Source organism: Trachurus trachurus (genome assembly GCF_905171665.1).
Source record: "Trachurus trachurus genome assembly, chromosome: 6".
NCBI classification, from domain to species: Eukaryota; Metazoa; Chordata; class Actinopteri; order Carangiformes; family Carangidae; genus Trachurus; species Trachurus trachurus.
Genome location: NC_139897.1, coordinates 3,222,479 through 3,236,522, shown reverse-complemented (window position 1 = coordinate 3,236,522; position 14,044 = coordinate 3,222,479). Strand labels below are relative to the sequence as shown.

Here is a 14,044-nt window from a genome sequence, read left to right as displayed (position 1 = left end):
CGTTTGTTACCTGGCGACCCCAGCCCCTCAGCTGTTTAAAATATTTTTTGATGAAAAATCTGTCAACATCATCTGTAACAATACAAACAAACACACAGAGAAGAAAATCAATGAAGGGAAACAATCCAGGTGGAGTGATATCAGTCTCAAGGATTTCGACAAATTTGTGCGACAAGAATTCAGTTTTCACCGTCCTGGCTCCAGCCCTAGTCATGTCCAGAGACACTTTCCAGGCGATGTCATCATGGAACCTGCACACGAGTGCTTCTTTCTTTGGAGGTTCATGCATGTGGAACATATAGGGACCACAGGACGGAAACTGTGATTGAAAAAAAAAGACAAGAGAGGAACGATAAGGTGGATGAGAGACGGGCCGCTGCTTTTTGTAAAGTGGATGGACAAGAAACCGGTTACTATGTGCTCCACAATTCATACTGTGTACTCAGGTGGAATGGCGAAAAGGAATGTGAAAGATGAAGATGGACAATGGAAGCTCAAACAGATCCCGATGCCAGCCCCAGTGGCAGACTACAAACCCAAGATTATTCAGTGCACCAAAGCTCAAAGGAGTGGCACGAATTGTTATTTCAACACTTCATAGACATTGTAGCCACAAACTCCTATACGTCATTCACAAAGAGCTGAGTCAGATAGAAGGGAAACAACCCAGGACCCACTCCAAGTTCCTGGAGACCCTCATTTCTGAACTTTGTGGCATTTCATCAGACATGATAGTTGTCCCACCGAACAGACGAGCTACAACAGAAACTCTATCCACACCAAGCTGGCAACACCCAGCAGCCAAATCTGTCCAGGGGACAGACCTGCTGCCCTGTGGATATAAAGTCAGATGCAAACTAGTTCAAAAAGGCCACAGAAGGAAGACGGCACTGTACACTGCAGAAGAAAGACTGCATGAAAGTGTCCATATTGTGAAGTGTGACATGATTTTAGACAGGAAGTGTTTTGTTGACTGGCATGACGCTGTAGCAGACAAGCCAGGTCTGGCCTGATGCAAGTCCTTCTGAATGCTGAGCAGTGTGGCACACATACAATGTATACAGGATGTGTTTGATTTTTTTTTTTTTAAAGGGACAACGAGGGGGCGGTGCGTGGCGCAGTGGTTAAAAGCGGCCGCCCCATGTAGAGGCTACAGTCCTCAACGCAGGCGTCCCCGGTTCGAATCCCACGTCGGGCAGACCTTTCCTGCATGTCATTCCCCCTCTCTCTGCCTCCCTCTTTCCTGTCTATCTCACTATCTACTATCAAATAAAGGCAAAAAAGCCAAGAAAAAAAAAAAAGGGACAACGAGGAGTTTTGGAAAAGCAAAGTGTTTCCACACTACATTTATGAGCCTCTGCACGCACGTTGAAATTCTTTGACCGGTGCAAGACAGACTCATGTTTTCATTCATCAAGAATTAAAGTCAGAGGTTCAAAGACGATCACATACCATCGTAGTTCCGACCATAAACGGCGATTCGGCGGCCTTATTCTCATGACTCGCCACAAAATCGAAAGTAAGGAAACGCTGGTCGGCTCGCCCAGCATTTCCACCACCACTAATAATAACAAAATAACGATAGAGACAAAACGATATATTTATCTAAAATGGAGCCATTAACAAGTGGTAACGTAGATTCATCCACATTAATATGAGACTTTTTTATAACCAAATAGAAACTCCTCCTTGTCCCTTTAAGTTGTAGCCTTGAGCTAAAATAAAGAGACAGAGTATAGCCTACTGATACCTGAATGTGGAAATGTGGCTATGGTTAAATGGTCAATATTCATCCAAATAAAACATAGTTGGTATTTGTGCCTTCATCAGGATGGGGACAGGAATTTTTACTTTCTTACCATTTGATGATGAGTTATTCATTGAATCCATTGATTTGCTATTTCACTTGATTGAATAAAATTAGAACAAAGTATTGTACAAATATTGGTACTATACATAAAGCTACAGAAATATAAATAAGCACCAAAACCTTCAAAATTAATTTGGATTTTTTTCCACTTTGTGTTATTTTTATGTTTTATAGTTCTTCAACATCAATAAAAATGTCATGCATAAATACACTTCCATAGTTTGTTTCCAGGTCATTTTATGATGAATTTAAGAAAATACTTTTCTTGTCTTTCGAGTTGTTAGGTCTTAACGGAGCCTTGGTGACATGGCACATCTGCATCTTCCAGTAGCCTCAGACCCAGTCCAGAGAGACAGTAATCTATGACACTACTGTTGTAGAACTGGAGGGAGACAGAGGAGATGACATGAAGCATTTGTTTTTGGTTAGATTTAAATCTGTATTTTCAATCAATATGATCCTGCCAGACAAACCACCAAATGTGCCCTGACTTATGGAAAATACCTCTGGTGCAGCTGTATCCACAGTCCATCCTTCACCTTTCATCTGTTGTTAGTGTGACTGATGAAACCAATATTGGTTCAGCCACTGATGATAGAGATAGTTGATTGCTATCAGGGTGGTGATGGACAGAAAACATGGAGAAAGAGGGAGCGGTTAGATATTGTTCTTCATACCAGAAACTGGAAGTGAAGTCAATAAGTTATTGACTTATTGAAGTTGTTCAGTTAAGTCAGACTCATTACATTTCTCTTATGATATGGATTGGTTGTTTGCTCTGCTCTTATTATGATCCTATTTTTACAGTGATATTTATTGGCTGCATTAGTTATGCCAAGAGCAGAGGGGAAAAGCTATGAAATGTTTGCTCTGAAACAGGTATGTATATAAAAAATACATTTTAAAAAATACCGAAGGGACTTTAGGGGTTTGTATATTCCAAAAAAAATCCAATGAAATTAATTATTGGAATAGTTAATTTTTGTGGTGCAACAGAATCCTTTGGTATCGCCTGCAGAGAACCAATCATGCTCTAGAAATATTAAATTGATATTCTAGTTCAAACACCAGTAATATTGCAATATGAAAATAACTTTATTCAACATTCATTGTCTACAATAAACAGCATTATCCACACTACTGCAGTCTAATGCTGTTGTTCATACTCCGGTGCTGTAGGTGGCTGTAGCACCTAGAGTTTGGAATTACAGCCCGCAAAAACTGCTCAAAGCCTCAGATATGGCGGTGATTTCACCACTGTGTGTGTAGAGCTAACATATATTGCATTTTTAATATCTAGGCAACACTGGTACACGAGACTGTTGAATCCTTCCCTCAATATGTTTACAAGTATTGTAATGTTTCTTTTAGATCTGATGAAGAGTCTTATAATTCATCACCCTCATCAAGAGCAAAGAAGTGAACCAGTGTCTAGGCGGACAAAAAAAAAAAAAGTGCTCGCTGCCATTCCACATCTACATCATCACACACACAAAAGTGTGTGGAACACCAACACACAGCATCACCTGCAGGTTCTGGTATGAGCTGGTCAGTGTAAAGCTACTGCCATGCAAACATTCAGAAGCAAAAAGTGTTTTTCAAAGGGCTTTCAAAGTGAAAGGATGAATATTTGCTTCTTTCTAAAAAATAATTACTATGTATACTAGCATTGACACATCTGCCTCTTCCAGTGGTCTCAGACCCAGTAATCTATGACACCACTGTTAGAGAGCCGAAGGGAGACAGAGGAGGTAACACGAAGCATTTGTTTGTGTGGTTAGATTCAAATCTGTATTTTCAATCAATATGATCCTGCCAGCCAAACCACCAAATGTGCCCTGACTTGTGGAAAATACCTCTGGTGTGTTCTGCTGCAGCTGTATCCACAGCTTTTTATTTGGTCTCACCAGTGTGACTGGGGAGGTTATAAGAGGAAACCAACATTAGTCCTGCGACACATTCTTCAAGTCTCTGTCCTTCATTCCTTGAAGATAATTGATTGCTAACAGGGTGGTGATGGACAGAAAAGAGAGCGTACCAATGTTCCCCGTTTTTCCCAAAAAGGGTCCTATGTTCCCCAGTCGCAATACCCTACTGGGGAACATAGGACCCTTTTTCTGAAAAAGGGTCCTATGTTATGTATCGATGGACTCTCTCTCTACCTATCTGGACTCTCTCTATCTGGCCTGTCAGCCTCTACCTGGTCATTTTACTAAACTTAACCAACTCCTTTATTCATTGCCTAAACCCAATCAATGGGACAATTCCACTTCTCACTCAAAGTCACAACTCAACTTCTCACGCAAAAATAGGCTATGCCAAGTCACTCACTAAGAAAAACTAAGATACGTCTAAGAAAGACGTATACTTCACATAAACCTGTTTCTTTGTTTTTACAACTTCAACCGACAAATGTGAAACAGTTATAGTACTAGACAGGCCTCAGGAAACAACTTCACCTTGCCTTTACCTAGAACCAACACACTCAAAAGGTCAGTTCTGTATAGAGCTGTAGCTCACTGGAACAGTCTCCCCTCACACTTGATCACAACCATGGGAATGTCCAGTTTTAAAATGAAACTGAGAGAAGCTGTGTTTCCTCATAATATTATGTTGCAATAGACTACTATTAAATTAGGCAATCATGTTAAGTTGAATTCAAGCATGTTAATACACCTGCGTTGGACATTTATGCTTGAGGTGATCTCATGTATACTCTTCTATAATCATGTAACTATTTTATAATCATGTAAACAACTATATTACTCCTCTTGATCATGTCATGTCTATAATCATGTAACTATTTTATAATCATGTAAAAAGCTATATTATTCTTCTTGATCATGTTAACTCATTTACATTGTACTACTTAATATGCATTTCTATAATCTTGTTAATATATTCAGGACAAATGATTTTATGTAATTCTTTGTATAAACACTGTATTGTTGGAATAAGTGTTTGATTTAATGTGGACCCCAGGAAGAATAGAAGAATAGTCTTCATCTTTATGTAGACTAATGGGGATCCAAAGAATACAATAAACAATAAACTCACAACTCCACTTCCAGGTATGGAAACTGCATGTTCCCTGGGTCCTTTTGGGGAAAAGCAGGTAACATAGAACCCTTTTTTAGAAAAAGGAGAGGGAGCGTTTGGTTTATCTTTTACCATAAAGTGAAAGTGAGGTCATTAGTTGTTAAGCCGTTTGTTTGTTGTTGTTTTCTTTCATATATTGTGTGTATTAGGAGTGTTTCCTATTGGTTGATATCACACTGGCATGACATGTATCTTAACAAATCTGTGTAATTTATTTTCCCCTAGTTTTTTTGTTGTATACAAGGTTAATGGTCTGGGTCTGTATCGATCAGTTATAATGCTTTCCTTTGGGTCAGTCAGTGTCTGTGCTTTCATTTCTGTGTTTCAGCAGGAATGATATGACCGAGGTTACTACTGCTATGTGGCTGAGCGCTGCTAGTCTCCTTTAAACATTTTCAATCCAGCACTTTATTTTATGCTACACTAATAACATGTAACAAGATGTAATTTGTATTAAATTGGACAAAACTACAAATATATGCTTTAATAGACAGTAAACATAGTTTCACCCCATTTACACACCACAGGCTACACCTTAATTATGCTGTAATGAGTAAACACCTCCAAAAATATACACTAATTACTCTTATCAGATTACAGAGCAAATAGTAGACCCAAATCTACTTTTAGATACCATTCTGTAAGATCTAAAGAGAGACGTAAACTACTCTGTCGATTTGCATCCAAAATGTGTAACATTTGGACGCAATTCCATAAATGATGCTGTTACACATCACACTGAAATACTTCTATCTTGGACCTACAACATGAGAAATATAGATTCTTCTCACATCACATAATAAAATTCTTGCTTAAAAACTTTCTGTATCTAAACGCAGTGTTGACAAAAATGTCTGATCAGACCAACGAGACTACCAGGATGTAAACTTGTAGAATTCTGTATTGTTTGTATTGTGCTTACAGTTTGAAGTGTGTAAAGACTGTTTTGAAAAATAAGCCAAAACGCTGTAAATAATGTGGTCAAAACAACGTATCTGTGTTAAAAGCCTGTATACATCACATCCCACCAAAAAAAGCATCAAGACAGCTCAAGATTGAAATCTCATTTATTTTAGTTATGTACAGGAGAAAAATGCTAATTTCACAATTAACAGGAAAATAAAAAATAACGTCTCATCTCTGTGACCTTTGTATCAGAGGTGTCCTAGTCCACGACGACGGCCCCCTGTCCCCCTCATAGACTGACACACATGCACCCAGTTCCTCTCATACGCCGCCTCTCTCCTCTCTCTCTCTCTCTCTCTCTCTCTCTCACTCTCGCGTCACTTTAAAATGTTAAAAAATTTATTTTTCTCTGGTAGATATGTTATACTGCATTTGTGGGTAGCTGTGCTGTTGCTGTGAGTCGCTGCTGATGTTAAAATTATCCTGGGTTTTAGTGCATTTCTAAGCAGTGAGTAGGGACGTATGTGTGAGACTCTAGTCAAATATAATTCTCTGTACTGTACGTGCCGTCCTGTCAAACCCTCGGGCTTACGCACCATTTCTATGCAGATACACAATGGCATTGAGGTGAGTGAGTGATCGGCCGCACGCTGGACAACTTTAACCCACTTTAGATTCAGTTCACAAACATGATCCAGCCCCGGGTGGGTGGGGGGGGCGGTAGATGAGCGGTGATCTCTCAGTCTTGTGATTAACAAACGCAAAATAACAAAAACTATCCCACTGAATGAACAGCTGTTCTTTATTTGCTTCACTCCTGTCCGAACCCCTCCGTCTCCTCGATGGCAAACAGGAGTTTCTCTCGGAGCTGCTCCAGACTTCTGTAGGGAGGCAGGTCCAGACGGTTGAAGCTGTGAGGAAGAGGAGGAGACACCATCAGTCAGCTGTGTGAGCCACAGTATCTACATCCCTCCATCACTTCAGACACACCGGAGGTTAAAGGCACCATCGGGATGGGAGTCTTGATTGGTCACTATGAGCAGATACTTCCTGCATTTCAAATGACTGATAGAAATCTGAAAGTGCTCCTACATTTGAAATGTGGTTTAGAGAACTGGGAAATGTATTACACTTGGAGAAAATCAGGTATATTACTATATCTGCCAAAGAGGAAATATTTTTTAAAGTCTGGCAACCTTTTTTCGATTTAATGTCTAAAAACTGAATTAGTGCTATTCTGCTGTTGTGCCTTTTATTGTATACATACTATATGTCCTGTTTGTCTCATGTCAGAAGAAACTCTGTCAAAAAACCTGTACTGTTCTGTTTAGCACCACCATCTCTTGTTAATATGTATCTATTCTTTCTGTTAAAAATAAATACACAAATGACTGATAGAAACACAGTTGTCTTTACTGAAGCTAACACTGACCTTCAACCCAACCCAAGCTAACCAAAACAACCCATCTATCAAAGCCCTTATCAACAAACATCTGAATTTACCTACATTTACATAATTTACAGCATCATCAACACAACCAACATTGACCTTTGAGAACAGTAAAGTTTTGTGGACCTTTCAGTCACATGTCATGGCCTTCCTCTTGGCTCTTTGAGTATTTGAGTTCATGTTTGTGCGCAGTGTAACAGACGAGGTGTAGCTCACCATGTGTGGCTTCTTGGAAGCCAAGTCTCCTTCCCCACCTTGTCTATGCAGAACTTCTGGGGACCATTACTTCCTGCAGGGTAAAAAAGATAGAAAGAGGGTCTTAAAAACCTCTTTGTTCATGTAAACAATCATGACATTTTTGGGGGCTTTTCTGCCTTTAATGGACAGCACAGTAGAGAGAGAGAGAGAGAGAGAGAGAGAGAGAGAGGAAATAAGGAGGCAGGGAAAAAAGTTACTCAAAATACTCAAAAACACAACTGTGATGCTTTAAAGCAGAAGTAAGTGATCCGGTGGTTTTGGCTAACTTCCTGTCAGCCGATGGAGTTAGCAGTCCCCACCCTCGTCCCTACGTCACCACATTCAGAGAGGACCGCCCCTTTATGCCGTTCTCTCTCCTCATTGGATAAAGGTTGTAGGATACAAGGAAAGTTTTCTCCTGGGCTTACAGCAGAGCAGAGTGACTGACAGACCCGTGTTTCAGACCAAACACTCTATGTAAGTGATTGCTGTCGGAAGATACAACTATTTAAGACTTATATTAACACAAACATTCCGCTTACTTCTGCTTTAATTGTGAAAATCTTGAATCACAGATGGACAATAATAAAGTGAAAGGGCATAAATATGTGATGCAACTATCTCCCACTGCCCAACGACACCCCACAGCTGTGAACATGAAGTTGTGAGTTGTGACTGAACCTATGAGCTCAGCGAAGCCTCCGACCGGCAGCCGACAGGTTCCCGTCACAAACTGCAGCAGACGGATCCTCTTCTCGTTGTCCATCTCCTTCACCACCTGCAGGAACACCAGCATGCACACTCACATCAGCCCTCACATCAACCTCAGCATCAGCAGCTCTGTGTGTGTGTGTGTGTGTGTGCTTGTACCTGCCAGAACCAGTGGATCTGCTTGCTGTTCTTGGTGTAATGTCTGTAGATGGTGTTCTTCTGCCAGTCGGCCAAGTCGATCTCCTGCATCCCACACAGCATCAGCTGCAACACACGGACACAACGGTATTTATTGATGACATATGTACATTCATCCTGACCATGAGCTGCAGTTTTAGGGCCCAATTACACTGTACAACAAACAGGACGTTGACCATTTTGAGTTGAATGTACAATTTCTCCTCTGTTGTAGGGATTCTGTCCGATCAACTTCCAATTTGATCAGCCTCAACTTAAAAACCTTCATGATTAAAAGTGATTAAAAGTTAGAATTTTGGAGGGGGCTTGGCCATGGCTGTGACCCCAATTCCAATCAACAAATGGCCAAGTGGTTTAAATAGGAAATAAACTGTGTTCATCTTAAACATGAAATGAAATTATATACAGTGTATATATGAATGAATGATTTTTTATTTTCATGTCATGCCACCACTGTGGCCCATCCCATATGAGATTACAAGACACATTTAATGACAAATACAAAAAAAGACTAAACAGTTGTTCCTGTTGGTGTTACCTGCCACACAGGTGTGACATAAATAAACAATTTAAGATCACTTAACTATATATATCGCTTTTCTTCTCATTACCCAAGCCTTTTCAAGAAATAAAGAAAATGCAAATATATTCGACTGAAAAAGTAGTTTTAGCTTCTCAGCATCGTCTAACCACACAAATTCATTATTTGGATCTACCTTACTAAACAATTTTTGTCTTATAGAGTCCTAAAAAGGACAGTAGAACACAAAATGAATTTCATTCTCCACCTCTTGGATGTCACATAAGTAACAAATTCTATGGTCTTCTGCTGTGTATCTGCCTGTCTCCATATGAAGACCAAGTATACCAGCTCTCAATTTAACACACAGGGATCTTTTCTTTTTAGACAAATTATATAAAACACAATTTTCTGGGTCAAATACCTATATAGTACATAATATATATATATATATATATATATATATATATATATATATATATATATATATATATAGTAGCCTATTGTCTGGTGGGACTTCACATTTAAAAATTAATTGTGTATCTTTCTTCAATAATGCCAGAAAATGTGTCATTCGCTGACAATCACTGACCTGAAAATGATTTTATATTGATAGATTTTTTATTTCGTACATAAATAAATATATATGAACAGACTGAGCGTCTGCTGCACTGAGTGTAATGAATAGTTTAATAATGAATCTCATGCCCCGCCCACTCCTCACCTCCAGCTCCTTCTCGTCAAAGTAGCGGAGCCACTCCAGAGGAACCACTTCGTTGAAGCCGTCCAGGAAGGCTTTGGTCTGCTCCTCCACGCCGCGGGTGAACCTCCAGTCCGTCAGCAGGCTGGGGGGGGGGGGGGGGGGGGGGGGGGGGGGGGGGAACACTGGTTGCTTTTTGTGGTTTGCATTTGTTGATGCAGTTGTACTTATTCATTCTGGTCTCTGGGCCCGTACCTGATGTACTCTTCCTTGTTCTCCTCCGTGACCAGCTCGTTCTCCCCGTCGTCCTTCAGCTGGTGAGTGGAAACTTTCCCCAGGATCTCCATGTCCTGTGCAAAATACAGCTCCACACCGCACTCCTCCAGGTTGTTGTCTCTGCACGCACACACACACACACACACACACACACACACACACACACACACACACACACGTTACAACAAGGGTTTCACTGATAATTGACCGTGGAGCTTCTTCTTGTCTGGTTTCTATTGGCGTCTTTCTGTAGTGGTGTGACACTGTGTGTGTGTTCAGGTCTGTGAGTCATGACTCAGGCTTTTGTCAAGAGTTTCAGATGTTTTGGACGTTGATATTTCATGACTTGATACGTTATATGTTACATGTTATTTGGTGTTGTCTATTTGTGTATGTGTTTGAATGTGCGGATCTTCCTGGCTGCAAATCAATTTTCCCTGTTTGGGACAAATAAAGACACTTTGACTTTGGACTTGTTTAATGATCTTAATCATCAGATTTGGTTTGGAGGAGTGATGTCACCATTATACATTTTCTTGGTGCGATTATTGTCAGAGAAATAATCACAGCACTACGATTATCACGATTATTCTGCATTAATTAATTTCACAACACTAAGAATGTGTAAAATCAAATATAGTCAAAATATAACTACATTACTCATTGTTTACACAAATATTTCAAGTATCTGTTAATATAGGACCAATTATTAAAGGGACAACGAGGAGTTTCTATTTGGTTATTAAAAAAGTCTCACGTTAATGTGGATGAATCTACGTTACCACTTGTTAATGGGCCCATTTTCGATAAATATATCGTTTTGTCTCTATCGTTATTTTGTTATTATTAGTGGTGGCGGAAATGCTGGTCGAGCCGACCAGCATTTCCTTCGTGGCGAGTCATGAGAATAACGCCGCCGAATCGCCATTTATGGTCGGAACTACGACGGTATGTGATCGTCTTCCAACCTCTGACTTTAATTCTTGATGAATGAAAACATGAGTCTGTCTTGCGCTGGTCAAAGAATTTCACGGTGCGCGGAGGCTCATAAATGTAGTGTGAAAACGCTTCGCTTTTCCAAAACTCCTCGTTGTCCCTTTAACCCCCCAGGGGAAGTGTTTGAAATATTCAGGTCATCTATACCAAATGTTGACGTTTATTTTAATCGTTTTTTGTTTTGTTTAGTTTTTTTAATTAAAAATGACACGCTAACATTTAAATTCCTACCAATTCAATGTTAAATGGACCAGTATCTGTGCATTAACCTTTATTTTTGCACACATCTGCCGATAACGTTCCAACATCATCTTTTTGGGAAAGTAACAGTATTTAGGAATCTTTATGATTAATTAATTGTGGCTTTTAATACCACAATTAATTGTGAAAACAAGTAATTGTGACATCCTTAGTTTGCAGATCAGTTTGACTAAGCAGTAATATAAGATACAAGAAGCTCTGAGCACCTTTGATTTTGTCAGAGTGAAACAGTTTGGAGAGCCCTGCTTTACACTGAAACATACAGCTGACTAACACACTCTCAGAGACCTGCTGTGTGTTACTTACTTGACCCATATGATGGAGTTGTAGAACTCGGGGTCTATGGACTCCAGGTCTTTGAGCGTGGGCTTCTTGTCCAACATGCGCTTGTAGAACGGCAGCGTGAAGCCGGTGTCGATGAACTTTCCGTGGTAGAGAGCCTGCAGGGACGATTCACACACAGACGCTGTCACTTCACTAAACCTCACAATATGGAGGTGGAGAGTTTATCCACACAGCTTCAAGGGGCTGTTGGAGGTTATGGTATGGCATTCAGTTGTGATGGTCATTCAGGGTGAGAGAGGGAGGGAAGGAGGTGACCGTCCTCACAGCTACAGTAAAACTAGAGAAGTAGAAAAGAGCCAGACGAAGCTGTTTAATGTTGAAAAACCACAGAGCAGCTGCGAGCCAAGAGAAACACAGACTGAGTCAGTCACAGTTTGTTCTGTCCTACACTATCCTCACTGACCAGACACACACACACACACACACACACACACACACACACACACACACACACACACACACACACACACACACACACACACACACACACACACACACACACACACACACACACACACACACACACACAATGATTTACAGACAGCACAAGGTGTTAGTGGAAAACAAAGGCCAACGATGTAAAGTAAAAAAAACTGCAGGTGGAGAACAGAGACATGTAAAGCGAGTGGATGAATGCAGAGACAAACATCTTTATAAGGCATTTGTGGACTAAATGTGGGCAGCTGCTAGTGGGTGTGGGCTGGGTGCGGCAGTGAGCTCATGGTGTGGGTGTGGGTGTGGGTGAGGGGTGGGGTTGGCAGACGGAGGGACGGGACCTGCAGCTTCCTGGATCTGATCCCACAGAGAAGACATTACAGTTCACACTGGGCCCCGTGTGTACTGAGGGTCTACACCACAACACACACATGATCACGACAACACACAGACCGTCACTGAGAACATCAGGATCCTCACCATCCACATCCTACTACACTCAAGTCTGTTCATACTTTTACCAAGAGAACAGATGAACATTCAGATGTGGGCAAAGTGGTTCATAAGAGATGAGGAGTGGGACACAGAGGCACCTGCATCACCACAGACCCTGTGTTTCATAAGGAGACTACTTTTGGCTCATCGCCATCATTAACACTTTGAAAAGTTTGTGAAGAAACTCAGTCTTGTCTTTTATTACGTATATTACGTCTTTAATCTTCTGATACAACAGTTTTTCTTGAAATATTATGATATTCCTTTCTATTTCCTTTCCTTTATATATAATATTATATATTATCCTTTATATACACTGTATACATATACTATATATATATATATATATATATACACAGCTCTGGAAAAAATTAAGAGACCACTTCAAATGATCAGTTCCTCTAGTTTTACTATTCATAGCTATGTGTTTGAGTAAAACGAACACTTTTGTTTCATTCTATAACCTACTGAATTGAATTTCTCCCAAATTGGAAATAAAAATATTGTCATTTAGAGCATTTATTTGCAGAAAATGGCAACAGGTCAAATTACATTAGACCTTGTATAATGCAAAGAAAACAAGTTCATATTCATTTTAAAACAACACAACACTACTTTTTAAACTTAGGAAGAGTTTAGAAATCAACATTGGTGGAATAATCCCAATTATTATTTATTTATTTATAAATAATCTTTCTTCCTAATTAAATGTGATTTGGTTCAGGTGATCAGCTCAGTAGAGTGAGGTGCTTGTGTTGGAGTTCAATAGACACTGGAATCCATGGCTGCCACAGCAACATGTAGAGAAGCTGATTTATTAACAACATTTTGGAGTGGTCTCTTTATTTTTTCTAGAGATGCATATATATATATATATATATATATATATATATATATATATATATATATATATATATATATATATATGTATATGTTTGGGAGGGGGACAGTCATGTGTATATTATATATATATTTATTTTTTCCTGGTTGTGGCTGTGTGTTTTTGTGCCGTGCTGTTCGGTCCACTACACTGACTCGGAGTGTTTGAGAGATGGACAGTCATGTGTTGCTCTGAAAGAAAGCCCTCCACTAACTGCTGCAGCACAGACAGTGAGTTTGAAGTTTCATCAGTAGGTTCATTTTACAACAAAGAAGGAAGAAGGCAGACAGTGGAAGGATGAACGCTGCCTGTTGCCGTTCAGTCGACAGGCCTTGAACATTCCTGAGAGAAAAAACTCTTGATTTTGATAAAACTGTGAAGAAGTGAAGCTCACCATGGCAATGAAGCGTCCAATGAAGCGGAAGTATGTGAGGTGGTCTGGGTTGATGGAGGAGGCCGGGTTGATCTGCAGACAGTAGTTGTTCTTGCCGGCGTATTCAAACAGACAGTACATGGGGTTGAGGACCTCGTGGGACAGCAGGAAGAACCACTCCCTGCAGAGCCAGAGGACAGACGGCGTCAATACAGGAGAGGGACAGGGGACAGCAGAGAGGAAACCTTTCTCAGCTCCATCACACACACACACACACTCAGTATTTTGAAAA

The 14,044-nt window shown here is 40.2% G+C and overlaps 1 protein-coding gene across 2 annotated transcripts in view; it reads right to left on the bottom strand.

Moving 5' to 3' along the window:
* Positions 1–6,055: 6,055 nt before the first annotated feature.
* Positions 6,056–14,044, bottom strand: part of wwp2 (WW domain containing E3 ubiquitin protein ligase 2) — a 64,194-nt gene continuing 56,205 nt past the window's right edge. For both annotated transcript variants that reach the window (XM_083974526.1, XM_083974527.1), the window contains 8 exons: positions 13,774–13,933; positions 11,531–11,664; positions 9,947–10,087; positions 9,716–9,836; positions 8,433–8,537; positions 8,244–8,340; positions 7,542–7,614; positions 6,056–6,786 (listed from right to left, as the gene is read on the bottom strand). In XM_083974526.1, the coding sequence (XP_083830652.1) occupies positions 6,687–6,786; positions 7,542–7,614; positions 8,244–8,340; positions 8,433–8,537; positions 9,716–9,836; positions 9,947–10,087; positions 11,531–11,664; positions 13,774–13,933 (931 nt within the window). In that variant the 3' untranslated portion in view covers positions 6,056–6,686. The remainder of the gene's footprint in view (positions 6,787–7,541; positions 7,615–8,243; positions 8,341–8,432; positions 8,538–9,715; positions 9,837–9,946; positions 10,088–11,530; positions 11,665–13,773; positions 13,934–14,044) is intronic.